Source organism: Amphiura filiformis, chromosome 4, assembly GCF_039555335.1.
Source record: "Amphiura filiformis chromosome 4, Afil_fr2py, whole genome shotgun sequence".
Taxonomy (NCBI): Eukaryota; Metazoa; Echinodermata; class Ophiuroidea; order Amphilepidida; family Amphiuridae; genus Amphiura; species Amphiura filiformis.
In genome coordinates, this window is record NC_092631.1 from 46009638 (window position 1) to 46036799 (window position 27162).

At 37.7% G+C, this 27162-nt stretch overlaps 1 protein-coding gene across 1 annotated transcript; it reads right to left on the minus strand.

Annotated features, from left to right (window-relative positions):
- Window positions 1-196: 196 nt before the first annotated feature.
- LOC140150941 (2-amino-3-carboxymuconate-6-semialdehyde decarboxylase-like) lies at window positions 197-25709 on the minus strand. Its single transcript, XM_072173100.1, has 8 exons — window positions 25336-25709; window positions 10480-10621; window positions 9152-9354; window positions 8502-8585; window positions 7749-7938; window positions 6329-6501; window positions 5099-5197; window positions 197-3396 (listed from the first exon to the last, which is right to left on the minus strand). The coding sequence occupies exons 1-8, from the start codon at window positions 25393-25395 to the stop codon at window positions 3226-3228; spliced, it is 1122 nt and encodes a 373-aa protein (XP_072029201.1). The 5' UTR covers window positions 25396-25709; the 3' UTR covers window positions 197-3225.
- Between the last annotated feature and the right edge of the window lie 1453 nt (window positions 25710-27162).

Consider the following 27162-nt stretch of genomic DNA (forward strand, 5'->3'; position numbering starts at 1 on the left):
CACCATCAGCCACTATGGGAGTATCATCATACCCCCACAATGTATGTTCATACCTATTTATACCCCCAAAATGTCATGTTGCATCAACAAACATACAACATACACAGAACACTATGGGCGTACCACCATAATGTACCTCTTAGAAGTTGGTGTGTGAACAACTAATGGGTCAATCCACCTAAGATACGCATTAGGGCCATTTTCCAATGATACAAAAATACCAATTTTGATGAAGAAAAAATGGGGATGTGGAGATGAGGTTGTTGATTTGAACATCCTCCTTTCAACACTTATCATACAGCATCTTTTCTAATCAAAGATCTGGTTGTGTGTATCAGCAGTCATTTGAATGGGCATATTTCTTCTTTTAAATTTTCATCAATGACATAGTGATAGTCTCATGACCTTTATAATGTCATCTCTGGTAGATCAGCTATCAATGATCTCTTGGCAGGTATGTTCATCTTGCTCAAACAACACAACTTGGGCTGTCTTCTGACTGTCTATTGATCAATCTGATCAATGTAAGTCATATTGCCATGCACAAGAGAATGAAAACTGATCAGGCGAATGGATTAAGAATATTCAACACATTTATGATATACTTGTATTCATACACCAATATTATGCTTTATATGTCTTTGTCCCATACAAGCGACATTAAAACAAACAAAACTTCATCAAACATGTTTTTGGGATTGTAGCTTATAAACAGTATGCACTGTTGTAACCACACAGAAAATGCTATACATCTATTTCAAATTGACATTACAAGTGAAATCCAGCAAATTTTGGGATGGCAGCTTATAACATACCAAAGCTTGAAAGGTTCTCTAATCTGAGACAGAATCAAAAGACTAGTTTATATCTCACGTCACTGTCAATCAAACGCCCTACAATCTTTAAGGAAGATTGATTCAGCTGGTGCCTTCATCAGAGAAAGGGAATCACAGGCAAAATGCAACTTTTCTGGGCGTTGATGACATAGAGCCTTCAACAAACAAAGATTGCTATTACCTAACTTTGGAGACAGTTTGTATATTTGTAGGTGCAAAATTAACCATAAAGCACGCTCTTTTACTGCCGCTTTCATAAACTTAACCATCATGACAACTCGTAAACAACTCCATCCAGAGTTTGATTGATATGTGATGTCAGACACAAACTAGTCTTTAATTCTGTCTTTGATGTCAAAATCCCACACATATATCCCCATGGGCACTACCGGCCAAATTATTGGCCTCTTTAAGAGCCATCTTGATTGGTTACAACAAGGCTTATATCATATATTGAGCCAATCAGAGATATGGTAAGAATAGTCACTAGGACTGGAAGAAGGTAAAACTTAAAATAGCCAAGTGATGCAAAAGCTCATTTGTGATTGGTTGCTCAAATGATTATATCATGTATGTAACCAATTAGAGGCATTGTATGAAAGGGAGTAGTACCCATGGGGATAAAAGGTTCTGCTACATGTTTGCATATATACTTAGCCTTGTATACCCACTATTCACACAAGAAACATCTTGCTAAAACAAGATAAGTTCCCAAATATTATTCATTTTCTTCGAAAATACTGTAAAACTTGCCTCTAAATTACTAGTCTTCTTATGTACACTATATACACAATTTCAAGTCATAACTTTACTTCTAACATTCACCCATGTACCAATTCACAATCTTTTCTCTCACACATGTAATAAATATTTGCAAGTTAAATGCTGTGACCTTTTGTTTCAATAAATAACAGCCTCTTTTGAATTCAAAATTAGTTTTACAAAAACTGGGTCAAAATCTACTTTTCCTTCAAACCCATGTGAAAAATGCCTGTTAGTTTTAATATACAAGTTAAGGGACAATCTCTTAGTTTTGGCAACAGTAGCACAATAAGCAACCTCGATAATTCAGCAATGAATTGTGGGTAATTTCACAGTGAATAAACACAATGAATTGTGGGTAATTTCACAGTGAATAAACACAATCCAACCACACATTGCAACTGAAATGCAGCACAGCAAACAAACTCCCAGAATGCATGCTGATATACACTGTATTGTTTATTCCCTGCAATATCCCAGTTACTGACCAATCTCCCTTCAATATCCCAGTTACTGACCAATCACATCTATTTTTGTATTCAACAGTATAATACTGAAATTATTATTAATAAAAGGAACAAAAATGTTCAATGTTTTTTCCTTTTTAAATCAGGAGCAGAACTGATATGTACCTTGATGCATACTTTTCAGTGCTTTGAAATGCTTTAAAAGATCAATGTCAGAACCCAGAACATTAAAGGTACTTGATATTAGGAACTCAAGAGCAAGGAAATTAAACCAGATTTATGCAACATTATCATTATAACATTAATGTAGTTACAAAGTCAACCTTGTTTAAGTCTGTACACTGCTTGAATCAACAGGAAGATTGGACTCCAAATCCAGGTGTATTCTTCAGCATGATCATGGGGAAGATCCAAGTTATGAAAATGATTATCCTTGACCTGGCTTTATATCTGGTACTCCTTGTTCAAGTTCTCCAGCTTGTTTCATGCTTAACCAAGCTTTAAATCCGATAGTCCTTGGTCATGTTCTGCAGCATATTTCATGATGAAGTTGAATGTAGAACTTACTCCAGGTAGCTTAAGAAAACCGTAAAAGCAATAAACATTGATGCAATACCACATATTTTGTGTTTCAGTGATAACACCGAAGAAACTTGGAAATAAATGATCTCGCCAACTTTTGGGAGTCACTTCTTACGACAGTTTATACTGCATTTCAAAGCATATAGACCTTTAAATAAATATGATTAACCTCTAAAGGAAGTGGCCTTCTATGATGCTATACCTTAACTATTCTGGACGTAATTTTCTTGATTTGGTTTAGCTTGCTTTTAAACACACAAAGTCACACTTTGCATTTTGTTAAAAGTGACCGAAAACACACATCTCTCTTGGCACATGTTGTGTCCAACACTAGGATCTAAAACATGCTCATCCATCAAGGCACAGTTCTTTAACCCCAATATCATTGCACACTCATCAAATGACCTTTCAATACAGTGAGCACAAAAACTCATACTCCACAACATGGAGGTCAAATTTTGAGCAATGATTGATAACTGGGGGTCGTTGAACCACACGGTAGAAGTGAGGCCATTTTTGTTCCTAGTGCTAGATCCTTAGGGCACACAAACAGCATTGAAGTAAAAGTTGAATACATTTTAACAACACTCTACTTTTTGTTTCTTGGATGATGGCTCCCCTGAGGCTTCCTCTACATGACAAGATTTCCCGTCGACACACATGGGTGACATCGTCGATGTGCATGCTGGCTCAAACTGTGACCTGTCAAGACCAAGGAACTCCATGGCGTTGTCGAATAACAGGTTATTCTGAAAGATTCATTGAAAATACATTGGTATAAAACAAATGTATTATTATTACAGCTAATTTGCACATACTTCCAACATACATGTGTTCACAAAAGTAGTTAAGTATCCACAACTTAAGAGAATCCACAATAAACATTATTATATCACTCATACATAAATTCTAGACAGTTCATTGGTTGATTGCCATTTATCATTTTTACCATCAGCCTCTCCGTGTGATAGTTTTTACCATCATCGTGCTGTGCCGTAGTGCGCCTGCGCCAAGCCGTGCGCTGACTCTAAGACTTGCCGATTCAGTTATGGGGTGGACCCCAAAATGTGAAGTATATCACAGCTAAACATGGTGTTATGTTGATGAAAAAATGTATTTCCGACCTTAAATAGTATTTTAGTAATAGAATTTATATACAAGTGATATAAAACAAATATTAACTGTCTTACATTCATGTAATGGTAGAAATATAATCAATCGGTGAAAGATGTATTGTTCCATTCCACTCGCCGTTCCAGCTCGTGGAATGGAACAATCCATCTTTCACCTCGTGATTATATTTCACCATCATACTCATAGACAGTTAATATTTGTATTCCTTCTGCACGGTTCGCCATTATGCACTATGTGCGGGGAGAGCCGCGAACGGGCGGCATAGATGAAAGGAAGAATTATGTAACCATACACAGAACGTTATGGCTAGTTCAATTCCCATTCATGTATGCTGCCAGTTCGAGGCTCTCCCGCACATAGTGCATAATGAATGAACTGCAAGTAGCTTAATACCATCTGCTGCTCAAGAAACCCATTAAATGTAGCACTAACTAGACCACATGCTTTGAACAAGAAATTATGTTTTTAGGATGACAAGTCCCCACTTGGGACTCCCTGATACTCTCAAAAGATCTTGTGTTAAAAGGGCATTTCGTGATCCACAACATCATTCCCCAACTTTTCTCAAAAAAAAGTTGAGATTTTGATACCACTGGAGACCTCTGGCTACATAATGTTTGTGTACAAAAAATTTCTTGCAGATTACTTCGTTTAGCAAAAATATTGTGAAATTTGAATTACGTTCTGGTACATAAGAACGAAATTACAACACATTGTCTATGGAGTAGTGTAATACACATAATCATGCATAACTCGCAAACGCAACATTAGAATAAACTGAAACTTTGGGAATAAACTTTTTTCGTGGATATCCACAGAAAAATGTCATAAAATGAGGATGCAAGGATCACGAAATAATTCTTTAAGGGGGTACTACACCCCTGGCCAATTTTATGCCTATTTTTGAATTTTTCTCAAAAATTATAGCACATTGGTGACAAGTAAGATATGTGTATTATAGGGGCAAGGACTACAACTACTGTACTGAAAATTCAGCAACTCAAAGCAAGTAGTTATTGATTTATTGATCAAATATTGGTTTTCCCTCATTTTTGACTGTAACCCCACAACTGTTGTCTGTGCTGAAATAAAATTTACAGTGCAGTAGTTGTAGTCCTTGCCCCTATAATATACATATCTTACTTGTCCCCAATGCGCTATAATTTTTAAGAAAAATGCAAAAATGGGCACAAATTTGAGCAGGGTGTAGTACCCCCTTAAATGTTTAGTGACAATATTTGCTCTCCATATTTCAAAGTAACATAATTTTGCAAGTTTTTATTTCTTTTCCATATATCATATCCACACAACACTTACCTTCAACTCATCTGTAAATGCATCCACCGACTCAATCAGCTTGCCAGGATGGTGCTCACCTAGTGGGAATGGGTAGTCGCTCCCTAGCAGAACTCGTTTCTGTGCACAAAATGATGTCATTGCAGTTAGAAATATTATAAATAATTAACAGTAAGTAACTCCTAGAAAAAAATTCTTTGAAGAAATTTTTTTCACGCATCTATATCTGAGATTATTTGTGACATGTTCATATCGTATTGCATATCAATGGACAGCTAATATATTCCCCCTTACAATGACACCACATTTGTAACAATCACCTTTTTTGAGGAATTTAGTTGCTTTGTTTCTTTTTGGTTGTTTAGACCACAGAATTAAAGACAGAGAATCGGGACTCAACCGCCATCTTGATAGAGGTATGGAGCAAAAATTGGGGGTATTCGGTTTCCCTCGGAATGCACTCAAGGCATTCGTTGTCATGCAAGCGCGACATGGATGAAGGGCGCATTTGAGAGACGCACTTGATGCGACCTGCAGATGAGATACAGAATTGTTTTCAGATGAGATACAGAATTGTTTTCGTTCGTCTCCGCGCACTGTCGGCAAGAACCCGAATACCCCCAATTTTCTCCCCATAGCTGACGGCGCGATTGTACGTGGCGGTATAGGGAGTCCCGGTTCTCCTTCTCTAATTCTGTGGTTTAGACTTATCCCACTATAAAGCTGCAAGAAAGCCCCCTATACGAGGCTTATTTCCATTGAGATCCATGGGGATGTATGTGTGCAGAGAGTCAGGTGTTACCCTGATCAGAACTGGCTGCAAGGTCTTTCTTTGTCATCCACTGCGTCTTGATTTATTTTACCTCCACTGAACCAGGGACCTTTTACATCACAGTCACAGACCTTATAGATGAGTTGACCTCAATGTTTATCAACAAAGGCAAGGGACCGGTATATCTTTATGCTTGAGTGAACCCCATGCAACCACTACACTGTTCAACAGTCTTACTGTGATGTGGCGGGAGTTTTAAAAACACGACCCCTGAACAAAATATGATGCGCGCGCATACTGCCAGGCAAAAACCAATGGAAATTGTGATGATGCGTGCGCATACTGCCAGGCATTGACATCAAAAGTTAACTCGTCTATATTAAATTTCAGTCAAAATTAATCCACTTAGGCCAAAAAACAGTTGTTTTTACAGCTAAAGAAATAATCCCAAAACAGGGCTTTTTAATTTTGTCACCTACCTCTCCAATGACTTTGACAAGAAATTTCAACGCCTCTTCATCGTGCGTCAATGAATCTGTATATATCTGACCGATATATTTTCTTGGGTTAATATCATTTTCCACAGCACACAAGTCTGGCCTGACATTGAAACCATGCTCAATACGTCCGATTGTGAATGGGAACGCACCACCTGTTACAGAGAGACAAAAAATCAATAAGTAACCATGGCGATAGCAATTTAGATTTGCTCTAATAATTCAATGCTGTTGCAAACTTCCAAGAAACATTGGGCTATTCCATTTTAAATCCACACTACCTCTGTGGAAGATTTTGGAAATAGCTTCCACAGGGGGAGTATGAATTTCAAATAGAATGAACACATTCGGCAGCTCCATTTGAATTCCATACACCCTTTGAGAAAGATTTAACATGAATCTTCCACAGAGGGAGGATGAGTTTCAAATAGAGTTGGTTAATGTGCTAATTCCATTTGAAATTCATGCTCCTCCTGTGGAAGAGATTTCCAAAATCATCCACAGGGGGAGTGTGAATTTTAAATGGAATAGCCCTTTGTAGTAGTTGCATTACTATAAAGCACAATATTTTTTGTGGTACAAAATTTTTGCAATTTAAAAACCAATCATCATTTTTGCAGCGTGTAATTTTGTGAAGCTGATACATTTTTAAAAAGTTATAAAAAAAAGAAAATTTGCCAGCATGAACATTTCATCCATGTCACTCAAAAATTCACAAAATTACATGCACCTGAACATTTCATGCTTTATAGTATTTCTGTGATGTCCATTTGTATAATGAACACTGCCATTATAACAATTTAAAAACCAATCATCATTTTTGCAGGTGTCATTTTTGTGAAGCTGATACATTTTTAAAAAGTTATAAAAAAAAGAAAATTTGCAAGCATGAACATAATGGATAGATGCAAAACTAGCAAAACATGTGCCACTGGTAGCTATAACATATTAACACAACATAAAAAGAAAGTCCACAATAGTGGTTATCCACTTTACTCATGTGTGACTTCTAACAAAAGGCACTGGTTCCCGAAGTATTCCTCATTCAAACCAATTCAATGCACGACCTCAGAGTTACCTGTATGACTTTGGCGGGCTATTTTAACAGTTTTGGCTGCACATACTTCTTGCTGCAGGTACTTCTTTTGAAAGTCCTAAACAAGGTTAAACAGTCGCTGATAGGATGTGCAGCTTATAGAACACGGATAACATCTATTAAACTGATGGGACATAATTTCATTGGCAAGATACATGTGTGGATCATAGAACTGCAATGTGAGGCCACTAACAAAAATATGATGTTGATGGCAGATAACATCCTGGACATGAAACGTATTGGCCTACAACTACTTGGGTAAAATTATCAATAAATAAAATTAGGACTGTGGCATAGTCTACATACCTCCATGTGCAAAGCATACTTTCAGTTTAGGAAACTTCTCTAGTACACCACCAAATACCATACAGCATACAGCTTGTGCCGTCTCTCCTGGCATACCGACCAGCCATGGCAACCAGTACTTGGACATCCTACCTCCGAGTTCCATGTCCCATGGGTGAACAAAGATGGCTACTTCATACTCCTCTGCTGCCTGTGGTTCAAATAATGAAAGGAAATATCAACATGAATGCAGATTCAAAAGATCACCATTTTGGAGAAAAAAACGTATTTTGCACCCCAAAACCGCATTTGTACCTTTGTACCTTTGTACCTTTTCCAAAAATCACATGTTGTGCATCTTGCGCTGTGAATGTCTTTCCTATTCTTCGCAATAAAACATTGTTTTCTTCCATGTTTCTTCCCACCCATCTTTGAATGCCATTATTTACGTTTTTGGTGTCACACACGAACGAAAAGTCAAACACAAACAAACACAATTGCTACTAGCATTCAGTCATGGCTAACGATGTAGCGTCAAAGTTGCTTTCAAGTTAAATGTTTGCAATCAATGGGTCGCTCGCATGACTATAATGGTACAGGCATTATTGGGCGTTTTATTTATTAAATTCACCTTAAAGCACCCAAATACTTTAAGTGACTTTGGTATGGTGCTGGCTATGTATTTAGTACCAAAAAGCTACCAATTGTTGCTTTGACACCTTAAATCATGGTTTATGAGCTCTGCAACCATGGCTTGTGTAGTGTAATACTTACTGCAAAGATTTGCTGTAGTTCTGGGGCATCCAGGTTCCAGTCATTGATATGGGATCCAATTTGAACACCAGGAAAGCCTAGCTCCTGAAGAATAAAACATAAAACAGAATAGTAAACAACATAAATATTTGCTCATTTTTATAGCTAAATATCCATATGTCATATTCGTAAACATAAGTCAACACATGGGTGATATGATGCGAGACCTGTAAATAATTTTTTCAAAATAATTTATGCAATATAAATCCACTTAATCGTTTAAAATCATACTACCGGTATAAAGTTTTTATAGGATAATTGTCTATTACATGCCAAAAAAAATAAAATAATACATTTACCTATTACAATTTATGGTACTATATTTAATTACTTCAGGATTTCTTAGTAAAAACAAAATATAATAATTTAACTCTCTAAATTTAATTCTTGTCACAAGCCTGCATTGCCTCACTGCATATTATTAGGGTGGTTACATGAAAATTTGAAATCTACCCATGGAATTTCTTTTCTGCCAGGATTGTTCCTTCTGCAAAAAGTGTCAAAAAAAGATTTTGTTGCATTTCACCATAATGTAAGCATGGGTATACACAGTAGCATAGCATTATGGCTGCCCTAATATTATATCCCTTCTAAAAACAGTTTGAACTTACCATTTTGCATCTTCTGAGTTCCTTGACTGCCAGCTCTGGTGCCTGCATGGGTAGGGTGCCCAGCCCTACAAAGCGTGTGGGGTACTTCTTGACTATATCTGCCATGTCATTGTTTAAGATTTGGCATAAATCTAATGTATCCTCTGGCTTGGCCCAGTAACTGAACATAACTGGTACTGTGGAGAGGGCTTGTACTGTCACACCTATGAATAGAAAGCATCAATGAACATTGTCTCATTGGGTTATTCCAGTTGAAATCTACACCCTGTGTGGAAGAGTAAGGTCATGTCTTCCACAGGGGTTTCAACTGGATTTTAACTGGAATAGCCCATTTGCAACCTGGGGAGAAAATAAGGTAGTCCGAACCAGGAGCCATGTTTTGCAAAAGTAGTTCCTGGTTCATGAAGATATGGAGGGAACCAGAAGCCACTTCATTTGAACAAGAAACCACTTTACAACTATTTCCTTTTATAAGCTGTAGCTGATCACTGATAAAAAAAAATGTGAAAAATACTCAAATACATACGACCTATAAAAATTTAACTTGTTATCCGCTACAACATAATGTACTTTGTATAAAACTAAACAGGTTGTCATCATCACTTTTGTCTCCTGTAAATTTCTAACCTGGGCCACTTTGTCTCCTGCTTTACTACAGGTTTACAAGAATCGATGCCCACTCTTAGTCTACCAGGAGCTAGATGACTCCTGCTTATTTTCACCCTTGATTAGTCTTTCTTTATTTTTTATTTTATTTTTTTTTATTTCAAACTCTAATGGTGACCCATGCAGGTCAAATTGCTAGAATTGTACATTAAACACACCTAAGCAGACACAATGCAATTTGCAGACAGCAGCTTAATCAGCGCCAATATTGCAACATTGAAACAAACAACTATACAAACATCCAATCCAACCCAACCCCATCCCCCAGTAGGCAATGAGGATAAAGTGCCTTGCCCAAGGACACAACACGTTAGCACGGCGGGCTCGAACTCACAACCTATAGATTATGAGTCGGGCGCCTTATCCACTCGGCCACACGTAGTCTCATTTGCAAAACATAAAGTTGAAAATTGACTCTGCAACTTAGTATCACATCCAGGTTTCTGTTGGCTATCTAAAGAACAATTTGGAATATCATAATTTATTTATTTCTTCCTTCCACCAGATCTAACTATTTTTTATGTCTAACTGTCTGACTAATACTTTGTTTTCAATTTAGCTACTAGCGTCACCAAATTTGAGCTGTGTATAAAGTTCTTACTATGCCAGTGTGTTCTATTTGTTTCAACTCCAAACACCCAGCAACACTCTTGTAAACCTACCTGTTGCGTCCATTTCTTTTAATCTTGTCTCTGGATTCCAGCAATTATCGTCGATAACCCTGAACAGTTTACCATCCCGCATCATCTTGGCTTTGCCATTACATTGGTCATGGAGCTGGATCCAACCACCATATCCATATCTCTGAAATGATGACAAAATATATTCATCAAAAAAAGTTAATTCCACACTTTTAATTTGATGACTCGGAGACTGATGTCTAGAAATCATTTCAAATAAATATGCAACCTGATCAAGAACAACGAGAATAATGCCATGGAGGGGGGAGGGGGTCTGACGAGGAGTGTCACCCTGTTAGGAAAATTACTTTTATTCTATTCTTTACTTTTTTCCCTTCATTTGACACCACTCGGGGTTCGCGTATCTTCTTGGGATTTCGAGATATGGACAAGGACCCAAAATAGGAATATTGACCGGGTCTTATGAGTATCACCCCCGGGTGGGAAACATAATTTTAATGCATTCTTTGCTTCTTTCTCTTTCATTTGGATACCACTCGGGGGGGGGGGGATCACACCTTGGCATTTTGAGATATGAAAAGGACCCAAAATATGAATATTGACCCAGGTCTTATGGGAGTGTGACCCCTGGTGGGGAAATTATTTTTATAATATTCTTTAGTTTGTTCTCATTCATTGGACACCACTCGGGGTACACACCTTCTTGGCATTTTGAGATATGAAAAGGACCCATATGAATATTGCCCCAGGGCTTATTATGAGTGCCACTCCTGCGGGAAAATATTTTTATTATAATCATAATCACAAAGTAAGTAAGTAAGCAAATAAGTAACATACACTAATATAGGCTGATACCATTTCATGGTTCAGCAAAAATAAAATAGTATTTAGCTAACACTGCGTAAAAGGCAAATTTAGGCATCAATTTGAAACTTGCAGAACACAGCGAAGACCGGAGAAGAAAGGACAGGAATATTATTGCCAGAAATCTATGTATTTTATAATAATTTCAAAGCTCATGTTTAAAATGAATTTGAATGATAAATCATGTCAATGAGGTCATAACTCCACAAAACTTTGGTAACATTGTCCTATTTTGTTCGATCAAGTCATAAAAATAATGCAGGCAATAAAACCTAATATAACATTGTTTTTTAGTTTTTTACTGAATTTCAAATATTTCTGAGAATCCCCCATGGGTTATTCTAATTTTAGAATGTTTTGCTTCTTGTTTACTACTGCTATATAAAAAAGTGTTCTAATTATTGACAATGAAATCAAGCATGGAGTTCCAAATGTTTGGAATTGGAACTTTAATTGAATTTAATTATAAGATTGTTCAAAAGCATAGTCAGTGAACAAACTATTTTGTCTAACTGCACCTCCCATTGATCACCAAAATGATCACAACAACCATGTCTATTGCATTTACAATGGCAAATAACCCACCCTGAAAAGAGTATTATTGATCATCAGCCACCCTTCCCTAAATTATTATTCTACAGTATAGGGAAACCACATAGCTTTTTCTTATGTTAAAAACACTGTTGTGGGTCAATCATGTATTGATTATTCATGAGGTGAGCCCGCTGCAGGGGTGTGTACACATTGAAGCATTTTGATTGGCCGAGTCATTGAATACCATCCTTCAAGGTTACAACCTTGTGTGCTACCTTTGGGTGTGTGTTTCTATCTGTACATTTGTAGATCATGTGACCAGTGCACACTGTAATGCAGGCACGTGCACATATTTACTGACGTGTGTTTACATGTTTACATGTAGTGTCTGTTCATTGCATTGACCAAGGAAAGTCTGTGATGTCATGTTTTGTCATACAATAATTGGTAATGGTAAATTCAACACCATGCCTCTAATTTTCAAAATAAAGCCTATATCATAATGGGTGTTTTGAAAGAGGGGAAAAAAGGTGCCTGACCACCTGCAGAACATGGTTTTCTTTTAAAAGTCGCCTACAAAAGAACTTTACTATAAAGAAAATTATTGAAATGTCAGTCAAGCCTACTGAAATTGCTTGGCATACTTGGAATTCTGTGTCTGTATAAGGGCTTTAATTCCTTTTGAGAAAGAAAAACAAATTTAGGCCTACAATATAAATTTGAAACTTTTCTCAAAAAAGTTACAATTTTTATACCACTGGAAGCCTCTGGTCCAATGTCCAAAATCTCTGATGAACCAAAATAGTTGGAATGCTAAAATTTGGCATTTATTGGTCTGAACTCTTTTTAAAATAAATGAATGGTTGATTTATTTGTAACTTTTGATATATTAAGCCACAATTTTCAGCATGTAATCAATACCTGGTTAAACATCTAAACACATACCATATAACTAATTAATTGGCAACTCTCTGTAGCTCTTAATCAGAGACCTAGCTATACAATAGATGGACCAATGACCCGAAATAGTATTAAACTAGACATAGTTGTGGTCTAAGACCACAAACACAGCTGTGTTGTGAACCCTTAATGGCCTTTGACCCCAAAATATACGAAAACCCCATGATAGGCATTGGCTTATGTCAATGCATGTGTGCACATAGTATCAAGTGCTGTGCCATGTTATTTGTGACAGAAGGGACATTTTGAATGCTTTTCGTCTTGGACCTGAAGTTACCCCTTAATGACCTTTGACCCAAAATTTAAAAAAATGCCAAATGTACACTGGGTAACATCAATTCATGTGTGAATATACTGTCACTGTGCTATGTTTTTCTTAGCTGATAAAATTTTTGAAGGTATTTGGCTTTATACCGGAGTAGCATTTTGAAGGTATTTTGTTTTATACCAGAAGTGACCCCTTAATGACCTTTGAACCCAACTAAAAACATACCACATATACATTAGGTAAACGTATTTCATGTGTGCACATACCATTACTCTCCTGGATGTTTTTATTAGCTAATAAAAATTTTTTGAAGGAATTTGGTTTTATACCGGAAATGACCTTTGACCTCAAATCTGTGTATGATTCATAGACACTGGATAATAGCAATGCATGTGTGCAAGTTGCGTCATCATAATTTGTGGGAGAAGTAGCATTTTGAAGGTATTTCGTTTCATACTGGAAGTGACCCCTTATGACCTTTGACCCCAAATAAAAAATACCAAACATAATTCATGTGTGCACATCGTCACTCTCCTATGTTTTTCTTAGCATAAAATTTTTTGAAGGAATTTGGTTTTATACCGGAAGTGACCCAGTGACCTTTGACCTCAAATCTTTGTATGATTTATAGATACTGGATATTATAATGCAAGTGTGCAAGTGGCATTACTGTCCTGCAAAATTTGTGGGAGAAGTAGAATTTTGAGTTGAAATCACATTTTTGACCCTTGTGCAAAAGGACTTCTCCAAGAAACAGTTGCCAGAAAACAGTGGGGCAGCAGATCAATCCATGTTGCAGCTGCAAACATTTGGAACAATCTGCCATTTTCAGTTCCCTGATCTAAAATCGGACTCTCAACTTTACACTAAAAATATATGGTACCCGATTGCTGACAAAACCTATTTAAATGATATTTTAATATTAAAACTACTTGAAAAGTTGAAATTGACAGTTTAATTTACTTTAATTTTGCGTTAACAAGTTCTAACTGAAAACTGACTTGACACAGTCATGGTGATCAAGGCTCCCGCTAGCCTTCAAAAACTCTGCGTCCGATCGGACGCACAACTGTAAAACAGTGGAAATATGCGTCCCACAATATGTTTGTGTGTCCGTACATGTATATGTTGATGTGTTGAGCAACAGGCAATACACTTTTGGGCCAGAGCCAAAATTCCCGTTTGTGGCGGGACAGAATTTTGATAGACCTTTTAAATTGTAGCTCTGCGACTGTTTATTTTATGGATTCTTCATGTTCTTAATATAAACAAGTAAGTTACAGACTTCATTCACACGCAAGAAAAATAGTCCAAAGAATCAACATGTTGCCACGGTAACACAAATTCACTGATGTGGCGGGACGGAATGATAAACTTCATGTATTTGTGAACACAGTACATTGTTTAATTTTTATCAAAAGTACTGGGATAAAACATTTGTTTCTAACATTGGTATTAACTTCAACTTCCTTCTTTTGTTATGGAAGGAATTATAAAATTCACCCCCCTCTTTATAGTACGCTCATTAATTTTTTTAAATCATGTCATTGTGGCGGGACGGAATGTGGCGGGACGGAATTTTGTCCACCATGTCAAAATCAAGAAAAAAGCAATTGATTCACTTTAAAACTGATAAAATTGTCTTTTATTTCACTTCCAATGAAAAATTATTGCAAAATAAACTGAGAAAGAAAATTTTCATCCCTTCCTGAACTTATAAAAATCATCTCAAAATGTGGCAGGGCCATGTTTTACACCACAGACCCTGAAAATAGCCTTATTGCTGGCATCCTACCACAAAAGGTCTGAAAAAGAAGAAGTTAAAATGGCTCTGAGTCTAGCAAAGTTGATGAATTCAATTTTTGTGTACTTTTTTTCCGTCCCTTCCGGAACGTAAATAAAATCACCTCAAAATGTGGCGGGACGGAATTTTACACATATTTTAATTTATTTCTTTATTTTTGCAAAGTCTACTGACATTTTTTTTTAGTGCTGAAATTGTCTATGCAGAAGACCTTTATAATACCATAAACAAAAAAATCCTATCTTTTTAAAATATGTTGTAACATCAAATTTAGCAATTCCGTCCCGCCACACCAAGAGGGCGCTACATGTGTATTTAATTGCTTGCAGTCCGAAATTGACGGGCAAATTTTACTTTTTTTTTTGCCGATTCATAATCTTTGGTTAGTAGTGTATTAAACCAGAGGAGAAATTCACTCTTGTGACAATTTCTAAATTTTAGGTTGAGTGATGACCATTTTTGGCTCTGGCCCTTTTACAAGGCTTCTGGTTGCCGGTATTGCATCGCATCGCATCTCAGTTTGATGCAAATATTTGACTATTTCCTTCCATTTTTCTGATGAGATTTTAAAGATTTATGTAATGTTATTCTCTATAACAAATTATGTGAATGTAAACTTGCCGACACTGTACGACAATTAAAAAATTTGTAATTTGTAACAGACTTGACCTACGGAAGTTGTTCGCAAAATAAGTAGTCTCCACAGCAGCACGTTTGCTTCCGCTCCCTCCACAAAATGTTTGTGTGGAGAGAGCATAACTAAACTGGCTGCGTAGAAGACTACAAAACAAGGTCAATAATGCTGATTACTGATTGGTCTGTCGCTAATTTAATATTAATATATGCACGTTGCACGACTGGACGCAACGGGTTGATGAAATTTGTTGAACATTGCGTCCAGCAATACAATTTTGCGCCTGGATGCAAAATTTGCGTCCAACAGGAGCCTTGATGGCGATTAAAAATTTGCTTTAACTTTGTTAATATTTATCTAAAATGACCGGAGTAAAAAATATTTTGTTCACCAAATGTAGAGCTGGGCTCACATACGTACAAGAAAATACAACACCAGAAGGGTGTCACCATCAGTTTGCAATGACAAGTCAACATTTGCCAAGATCGGGAGATCGATTGCTTTGCCCAGCGCTTGATTTTTCCAAATGTTGATGATGTCATTTTAATGAGCGTGCTGTTTAGCCATTACATGTCAACTCCAGGGATGTGCACCGCAGCACCTCTTCAATTTTTTTCTTTTTCTGTGTGGTGGTAGATATTGATGAGAAAGTAAAATCCTGAAAATTTTAGCTTCATACTCCATTTCTGGTTCCCGTGGCATCAATTTAGGGGGGTCAGCGTAAAAAATGTGTCGCAACGCGAAAGAGGATGTTTGGAGGTCCATAAATGTATAAAGGGAACCCCCAACAACTTTGAAAAACTGTATGTATCCTGGGGTACTTTTTTGTGTAGAATTCAAATCTAGCATCAGAAAACTTGTGACTCCTTTACTTTAATTAAAAGATATAGGGCCCTCAAAATGCAACTTCGTCCATTCAGGACCAACTTTGGGGGGTCAGAACTCCAAAAGTAAAAATAATTTTATTGTCCATTTTTTTGCCAGTCAGAGCCCTCTTATCCCATATTGAGCCTATTAGAATACTTTTAGCTGAGATATTACCCATGCAAAACTCTAATTGTACATTTTTTATACATTTTGACCCCCCTGAAAACCAATGTCAGACATTTTGCCCCACCATCAACTTCTTGGACAACATTTCTGAGAGATATTGGCTTTGGGTCTCGATGACTTTGCTTTAAAAATATCAGTTAGGTTACCTACTCACACATCTATGTCATTCCAGCCACATCAACAAAATGGGTTGGTTGGTCAGTGCCCAGTGGTCATCCCCTCAAATTTTGCTGAAAAGCATTTCTAGCATACCTCTAGTCTATGAGCATAATGAACACATGGAAAAAAATGAATGCTCAACTCCAAGTGGTTTTGGAGATATGGCTTGTCAAAATTTGGCCCAGGCCCCCACTTTTTGCTCTCTCAAGTTGCGTTGTTGAATTAGTAGCGTTTTGGAACACTCATATAATTTTGACTTTGCAAAAAAGATGTTATGCTGAAAAGTACTAACTGGGGTGACTTTTACCCAGAAAAAACAGAATCTGGCCTCAGAAACAGTGCATCTTATCTACTTAAGAAGTTATGGGTCTCTCAAAACCTTGTTTCGTTTTGTCAAAATTTTATTTGTCAAAAGCGAAACAAAAAGAGGTTTTGAGAGACCCATAACTTTTTTAGTAGATAAGATACAATGTTTCTGAGTCAAGATTCTGCTTCTCTGGGTAAAAGTCACCTTACATGTAGGTGATACTTTTCAGCTTAATATCTTTTTCTCAAAGTCAAAATATGAGTGTCCCAAAACGTGACTAATTCAATGATGCAACTCGGGAGAGCAAAAAGTGGGTGTCTGCGTAAAATTTTGATAAGCCATATCTCTAAAACCGCTTGGAGTTGTGAGCATTCATTTTTTCCATGTGTTCATTATGCCCATAGATGTATGGTAGAAATGATTTTCAGCAAAATCTGAGGGGATGACCACTGACCAGCAAACCCATTTGTTGATATGGCATGGAATGGCTCATTATGTATGAAGTATGGAGTATTTAACAAACCTAATTGGTGTTTTTAAAGCAAAGTCATCGAGACCTAAAGCCAATATCTCTCAGAAATGTTGTCCAAGAAAGTTGATGGTGGGGCAAAATGTCTGACATTGGTTTTCAGGGGACCCATTCCATGTCAACTCCAGGGATGTGCACCGCAGCACCTCTTCAATTTTTTTCTTTTTCTGTGTGGTGGTAGATATTGATGTGAATGTTCAATCCCGAAAATTTGAGCTTCATACTCCATTTCGTTTTCCCGTGGCATCAATTTGAAATTTAGGGGGGTCAGCATAAAAATGTGTCATAGCCTTGAAAGCTGCGTTGGAGGTCCATAAATGTATAAAGGAACCCTTTACAACTTTGAAAAGTATGTATCCTGGGGTACTTATTTTGTAGAATTCAAATCTGGCATCAGAAAACTTGTAACTCCTTTACTTTAAAGATATATCCCTGAAAATGCAATTAGTCCATCAGGACCAACTTTGGGGTCAGAACTCCAAAAGTAAAACATAATTTTATTGTCCATTGGGGTTTCGATTTTTTGCCTGGCAAAAAATGGACAATAAAATTATTGTCCATTTTTTTGACAGTCAGAGACCTTTGGTAAGACATTACTCTTAGCCAATATTGAGCCTATAAGAATACTTTTAGCTGAGATATTACCCATGCAAAACCCCAATTGTACATTTTTTCAAAGTTGACCCCCCTGAAAACCAATGTCATACATTTATGATCCACCATCAACTTCAGGTATGTTGAAAATTTTACACTGGACAACATTTCTGAAATGATTGGCTTTGGGACTAAATGGACTATGAACAAATCAGTGATTGCACTTTTCATCCATATCTACCACCACACAGAAAAAGAAAAAAATTGAAGAGGTGCTGCGGCGCACATCCCTGGAGTTGACATGGAATGGGTCAGGGGTGAATTGGAGTTTTGCATGGGTATATCTCAGCTAAAATAGTATTCTAATAGGCTCAATATGGGATAAGAGTAATGTCCTACCAAAGGGCTCTGACTGGCAAAAAATGGACAATAAAATTATTTTTACTTTTGGAGTTCTGACCCCCCGAAGTTGTAAAGTAAAGGAGTCACAAGTTTTCTGATGCCAGATTTGAATTCTACACAAAAAAGTACCCCAGGATACATACTTTTCAAAGTTGTTGGGGGTTCCTTTTATCCATTTATGGACCTCCAAACATCGTCTTTCGCGTTGCGACACATTTTTTACGCGGAGCCCCCTAAATTTCAAATTGATGCCACGGGGAAACCAGAGGATGATTTAAGCACTTCCCAGCAAGTCTTGCAGTTAGCACAGCTGTGTGAGTGAACATGACACCACTGCCCGCCCACTGCATACACATGTGCATGGTGAAATTTGAATTTTGACAGATATATTTACAATAAAAACACCTTCAAAAGGTTGGTCGATTTCACATTTTATGTTATCTACAGAAGGTGTGAATTATCCTTCATGCATACATCACTTTAGATCTGAAATCGACCAAGTAATAATGACACACGGGCAATTCTAAAACAACATCTTTTGCACAGAGTTCAATGGGATTTGAAAAAGTAAAGTGGCAGTTGAAACTCTAGTGATAACACTTTTACAGTGCATGATGGGGCTTCCTTAAATCATCCTCTGCGGGAAACCAAATGGAGTATGAAGCTCAAATTTTAAGGATTTTACTTTCTCATCAATATCTACCACCACACAGAAAAAAGAAAAAAATTGGAAGAGGTGCTGCGGTGCACATCATGGCATGGCTCCGCTGCTGTTTACGACCTGCCTTTATATTTGGATAGCGATCTACCTACACAGTGTACACTTAAAATAATATGCTCTCGTCAAAGGTTTACTGTAAAATATTATACTTAAATATACTTGTCTTATGGCATGCAAACTTGCCAACAAATTATGCACAAATCAATTGTAGTCCCGGCCCCCCCGGGGTCCGGGGATAGCGGGGACCTACCCGGGGATGTAATTTTGGAAACTGTTACAAACATGTTACAGTTCCAGCTTAGTCCACGCAGGGCGGGGCACTATTTTTGTGTACATCCCCAGCCAAGTCCCCGCCCTCTAGCCCCGGGCACCATGTTCGAAGTTCCCCCGCATACGACCCGGCACAGTTGTGAGTACTCTTCTATTACGTCCCGGGTACACTCCCAGGGTAGATCCCGGCATGTTTGAGAGGCATTACATCCCCGTACACTCCCCCACTACGTCCCCGCACTGCGGGGACACATTGAGCTGTTACATCCCCGGCCAAGTCCCGGTTCGGACCCCGCTATTGCCAGGCCCCTGGGGGGGCCGGGACTACAATTGATTTGTGCATTAACACTCATGCACTATCTACATGTATCACCCTACTGAAGGCAATACCTACTAGGCTTGGGCATCGCCAGTCTTTAGCATATTGAGGCCAAAAACATATCGAGATATCGCCATCTGACAATATTTTTATCCATGCATGCATGATCAGAAGTTCACTGATATACCTGTGCAAAGTTTGGCCAACTCCACCAAGTCTTCAAGAAATACTCAATTTTACTGTCGTGCATGCATGCATTAGGTATGCCAGGTGAATTCAAATTTGCCATCAAACTGCATCATTTTATATCAAATTCAAGCCCTTGAGTAAAGAAAGCCAAAACTGAAAACCTTTTTGTCATAGCACTTTCCGTAGCAAAGTTACATCTAGTTAGATTGACTTTCATCAAAAAGATTCAGCTAACAAAACCGCATTTCGGTAGTGTTTCTGATGATAGCAGCTTATCTATGTGGGAACTGCTATCAAAATCCCTCTAAAATTCCATGTGCGAGTGTCTCATCACCATAAAAAAATCATATATTTGGGTCAAGTGAAGTATACTATAGACAACATATTTATGTAGGTTTCCTTGACCTACCTGTTCTTTTAAATTTCTATGTAAATATGTATTGTATTCTAGGCTAATTTGGCTGACTAGCAAATGTGTTAATTAAGGTTTGCCTGGCATGGCATACCTATACACCAATCAAATGTGTGTCATCAGCCCATAGTTCCAGCAACTGTAACTCGGCATACCGAGTCCATAGATGTCATTATGATAAAGACTGTTCAAGTCTTGCTGGCAGGACTACATCAGCCCATGGATTCGATCCATGTAGCATACCTACATGTATGCATGAGCTGTCATGACTGTAGTATAGAACGGAAAACGGAAAAAAATCACGGAATCGGAGGTACAACACGGAAAATGACATTTTTGCATGACGTGACAAAAATTGTTAAAAGATAAGAGAAATAAATGTTAAAAACAATCTTGAGTTGTGTGTGTCAATTTTTATGATAAAAAATACTGTTTAACGTCTTTACCGAAGAGGCGAAGGTATATTATTACAGGGCAAGGCTTGATCGAAAAATCTATCTTTTATGCACGACGACACGATAGTTATGTGTGCATAAGATAGAACTTTCAGGTATATGAAAACACGTCTGCATAGCGTTGATACTTTTTAAACGCTTGTAAAAAATATTCTTCCGAATGTCACTTTTGGCTACAATATTCCTGGACTAACATAATGTATCTTTGGATTCAATGTGGCTTACTTTTAGAGAAAAAATACATCTTTGAAGTACATTCTGGAGAAGTTTTAGGTCACAGCAATGCGATGCTCCGGCGAATGATCATGCCCGATTTACTGTCACCGATGTACATGCTAGAGATGACCTTGTTATGACGTTTTCAATTGGGTATATCCGGGACATAATCAGTCACAGACACAGTACATGCGCAGTGTAGACGGCTGGTGGAATAAGCACGTGCGGAGTTCAGGATTGGCAAAGCAGCGACTTAGTAGCCCAATAGGATGACTTTTGAAGATTTTCCTCACTACAGTTTCCTGTCCAATAGACACCAATTGATGGTTAAGAAAGTAATTGAGCAACTTTTCAAATCTGGCGTAGGCAATTTATGGTATTTTGCTTTCCCATAGATACCAATGTATGAATTTTAAAAACAATCGTGCGACTTTTAAATTATTTGACTCGCGATTTGGGCTAACATTTTTGGGAACACTGCTGGAGGTCAGTGGGTGCATGTACAGCAGAAACACGGCGTTGATCGAAGCTGTTAGGAGAACAGATATTGACGTTTTTCGTAAGTACAGGTATTAAGATTTAATAAAATATTATAGTACAGTGTGTTGGTAATATGTCACGATATTTTAGAGACAATAACTAACTTGAGGAAGAAGTTTTTATTCATATGCATGACATTGTACTCTGTATGGCAACTGTGTACATGTATCACACGTACATGTAAACAAGTACGTTACATACGATAACATCCTTGCAAGTTCTAACTTCGTATCATTTCGAACAAGGCAAGGCATGAACCCCCTATGATCCATCCACATCGTAATGCACTTATCAAGTCTTTCCCCTGCCCAGGGGGACCCGGGACTAGCGGGGACTTAGCCGGGAAGTACATTTTACCAGCGTGACATCCCCGGCACTGACCCCGTTAAAGTCCCGGCCCACGGGCATAAATTTTCTGTACATCCCCGCTATGACTCGGGCCCCTGCTAGCCGGGCTACAGTGTGACAATCCCGGCACAATCCCGACCCCATGGGCGGGACTTACGTTAAAACAATGTACAATCCCGGCTATGCCCCGGCCCATCTGTCACAGTTTAATATACGGTATACGGAAATTTCTTTATTTGTTTTTTTGCGAAATGCTACTCGATTTTGAAATAATATCAACACATACCTAGAATGACATTATATCAGGGATTGAGTTTTAAGGCGTGCGAGTGCGATTCGCACGCGCCGCACGCCTGAAAATACGCCGAGGGTGCGATTTTTCAAGCACACCTAAAAAAACTTGAAAAAAAATTACAAAAGATTTAAAAAATTATAAATTCATGTTCAAAATAGGCAAATTTATAATTGATGTTCACATTACAACCTATTTATGAAGTAAAGAAGCATACAAAACAAATGCATTTTAAAATCATTCATAGATTATTATGTGAACATAATTTACAAATTTGCCTATTTTAAACAAGAATTTATAATTTTAAAATCTTTTGTAATTTTTTGTTTAAATTAAAAAAATTCCAGGGACATTCTAAAGTTCCAGGGACATTCTAGGGACATTCTAAATCAAAAAAAAAAACTAATTAAAAAAAAAAAAATTACAAATGACACTAGTAATAAGTCCAAAGTCCAGGGACATCTATCAGGGTGGAATTTCGGGAGTCTGAGAGTCGACTCTCGCAGAGACTCCCGTAAAATCCTATTGCGAGAGTCCATGTGGACTCTCGCTGGAAATGATCGTATCAACAAACTTACGTTTAAGTTCAACACGCCTTAAAACTCAAAGCCTGCAAAATATAAAGGAAAAGTCGCCAAAGATGCAATGACATATATGGAAGTGAGAGTATGATGACACATATATTAAAAACTTAACTTTGTTAGTTTATTTGTTACATGTAGTTTGTTTGTTTGAATGCATTTTACGTGAGGCCTACATATAATACCTTTTGGACTCCCGCAAGATTGTACAACAAGAATCCATTTACGGGAATCCATGGACTCTCGCAAAACTCTCTTGCGAGAATCCACTTGGACTCCTGTGGCACTTTACGAAATTCCACCCCTGTCTATGCAGTATACACCATTCATTACCCCAGAGCTTTTACCATGGCCATTTAAAAAAAGTACATGTATGTTGTCACAATTGCTAAGTTTTAGCTGAAAATGAAATCATAGTCATACACCAGTTTTGAAAAAAGCACACCTTGGTTTATTTAGGTGTGCGATTTGCAGCACACCTAAAAGCACACCTCGGGTTATCCAGGCGTGCGATTTACAGCACACCTGTCACTTGCAAAACTCAATGCCTGATTATATAGGCCTAATAAAAAAAAGATCGATTGGATTAGTTGGATAGCAGTGATCGTACACAACACGGCCGATTTAATAGTGCATGCTGATCATTTTAAGACATCAACATGTTTAAGCCTTAATTTACATGCAGACGCATAAGGATTTAAACAAAATAAAGTGTCTTTAAAAAAGTAGACTTTCATTTATAGCTGCACGAAATTGGTTTTAATATAATATTGGTTACTTAAAACAAATAATTACCCCACTCCTCAGTTTGCTTTGTAGCGACACAATCGTGAAAATAGCGCATTACAGAAGAGTATGCATGTCAAAATCGGCCGTTCTTGGTGAGGCTTATATGGCGATGCGTCTTATACGCCACCGTTTGAATCTTATTTTAGCAATTTTTCGGACCTGCGGCTTACACTCTGTGCGGCCAATATTCCGGAAATTACAGTACTAGAAAATACTAGTGGTATACTGATGTTTTTTAATGGTGTGACTTCTTCGTGAAAGTCCCTGCTATGTCCCGGCAGTGCGGGGAAAAAAAATTGTACACCCCGGCAAAAGCCCCGCTAACATGAATGATTGGCCCGGCATAGCGGGGACGATCTACTGTACATCCCCGGCCAAGTCCCGGCTAACTTCCCGGCCTGCGGGGCAATGAATTTGTGTACATCCCTGGCTACGTCCCGGCAAGGTCCCCGCTATGCCCCGGGTCCAGGGTCGGGGAAAGACTTGATAAGTGCATAACAGTCGGCCTATTATCGTGAGAATATTCCAATCAGAGCATATTGATCGCAATATTGAACACTTTATTGTGACATTAATATCATTCATGATTATTGTTTATACATTTTAAGCTTTATTCATAAAACATGGTCCTGGATTTACAAATCTTACAACACGGATTACAACTAGGCCTGGCATTTTCGGGTAATTTTGTACCCGGGTACCCGCCGCAATTTTCGGGCGGGTAACCGGGTACCAGAAATTGCACAAAAAAAATTTTTTTTTTTTTTTTTTTTTTAAAGTTTTTTATTTTTTTCGGTTTTGTAGTGTCTCTGGACCTAGACCTAAATGCCAGGATCATTCATGGTTGACCTAAAAAAAAAAAAAAAAAAAAAAAAAAATTTCAAGATATTTTGTTATTTTTATATGAAAATTGATAATTTGTATTCATGTCATAGTCTATTAATGATTTCAAAATGTATTGAATTTGAATGCATTTTGAAATCATTAATAGACTATGACATGAATACAAATTATCAATTTTCATATTAAAATAACAAAATATCTTGAATTTTTTTTTTTTTTTTTTTTTTAGGTCAACCATGAATGATCCTAGCATTTAGGTCTAGGTCCAGGGACACTACAAAACCGAAAAAATAAAAACTTAAAAAAAAAAAAAAATTTTTTTTTTTTTTTTTTTTTTTTTTTGAATTTCAGGTACCCGGGAGGTATTTCCTACCCGGGTAATGTAATCTCAGGCGGGTACCCGTTTACCCGACCGAAAATGCCAGCCTTAATTACAACCATGAACACAGAAACTGGAAAATGGATTTTAGAAAACGGTAAACTTCGGACTCTACTGCAAGGGTAGCGCTAAGTTGCTTTTTGGGGTCCCGGACCCACCAAAATAGAGTTGGGACCCCCTGTTTTTAAATTTTCTGCAAGTTCAGGGGTCCCTGCAGACCCCAGTTTTTCAATCTAGCGCTATTGCAGACATACTATTTATGCTGCATTTGTGCAACTGGGACTCACCAAACTCTACTCCGGACCCCCTACTTTTTAATTTTTTGCAAGTTCGGGGGTCCCTGCGGACACTCGAGTGTTTAGTTCTAGCGCTACCCCTGCTCTACTGTAGTACGTTAAGTACAACTGACCCTTACCTCTTTCAGATCTGGCCATCTTGATGGTAGAATGTGATTGTGAATATCGAATTTCAACATTTTGTTGACTTTATTATCAGCACTTAGCTTTCTCAGTTTCTACGAATTCGGATTTAGCAGCTGACTGAGCTGTGTGTTGATTGTGTTGTCGATCTGTTTTTTTGCCTGTTTTGTTTACAACAAGAAAACTGGTCATGAACGAAAACCCTTACGAGTTTTCGTAAATAAAGCAATCAATGTTTGAAGGCAGTCTCGTTCATAGTAGTAACATATTCAATTCGTCAAGAAAACGCCAAACTCAAGTTAAATTCCTGACTTTTTACGTGGATTTCTTGCACTAATTTTCACAACGTCATATCGGCTGATATCGCGCGAGGAGGTCGATCGATTTATTTATTTTATCAATCAATTATCGATAAGTATTTCTAGAAATAAAATTTATCCATCAATTTAGGCATGGGCTCATCGATATTACATATCTGCCTCGCAAAAGAGTCTAAAATAAAAACTGCCTTTAAAAAGGAATAATCCCATCCTTGAAAGTAGCCAATTTGATTCGGCTAGGAGCGCCGCCGTGTTCGAATTATTAAAGGGGCCCGGGGGGGGGGGCACTCCCTATCTGAAATGGCAGGGGTGTGCCTCGGCCATGTTAAAAGTAGGGGGCATTCAGGTCAAATGTACAATTACAAAAATATGGGGTCATTCAGTCCCGCATTCAGTACACAACCTGAATAAAAATGGGGTCATTCGGTATGAAACTTTGAAAAAAGGATGGTCATTGGGGTAACAAAAGTAAAATGGGAGTCATTGAGTACAGGATTGCCAAAAGAGTATCATTAAGTACACATAAATAAGTGCCAAACTGCGTAAAAGCAACTTGGCCACCTTGGAAATGTGAAAAATCACATTATTTCGGGAGGAGAACACAAATACCATGGGAATTAGAAGGGGGTCATTGGGTATAGAAGGAAATAGAAAAAGGGGGTCATTGAGTATGTGAATTTTTTAAGGGGGTCATTGGGTAATAGGTATAGGACCATAACACAAAAAAGGGGGTCATTGGGTACAAGCCGGTTTGAAAAAGGGGGTCTATCCCGAGGCACATGATGCATATCTGTCATGGAAGTGCCCCCGCCCCCCCCGGGAAAAGGGGTTGTCCCATGAACAACCAGGTTGTAATTTCTGGTTTTCCACCAAAGTTTTTGGTTGTCCGTAAGCTGCCACAATCTCAAACAACTACATGTGACCAATAAAGTGGAGAGTGAGTGTAGTCAATTTATGAACAATTAGGCCTACTCTTAAATATTTACCGTAACAATTCATCAGTTGTGTCAGGTTTGAGCAAACTAACATGCTGAAAGTGACTTTTGGCTGTAGTTCTTTGGTTGTCCGCCGGACAACTATAGAACATTATTTTTGGTTGTCCGGTGCATGTTTTGGTTGTCCCAGGCGAACGGACACTGAACCAAAATTTCGAAGGCCTATTTTATTTTGTTGCCTCTAATAGGTTAGCATGTGATTTGATCAAGCAAAATCAGTTGTAAGTTGGAAATATTTATTTTCAGATACAGCAAACAAAGGAAATACTTCTTTTGCTACCAAAATAAAGATTTTGGAAATACTTCAACTCTTCATATCTTTGGAACTAAATGTTCAATTTCAATGCGTTTTATGACAAATGCAGCGCTTTACCAAACGCCTTATACAATAATGTTGAGAACTAATAATTGAATATGCCCGACTTCAGACTGATTTTGCTTGATCACGCCACTAATAGGCCTACCAAATCCCTGGGACCCAAACTTATAACACATCGCATTAAACAAG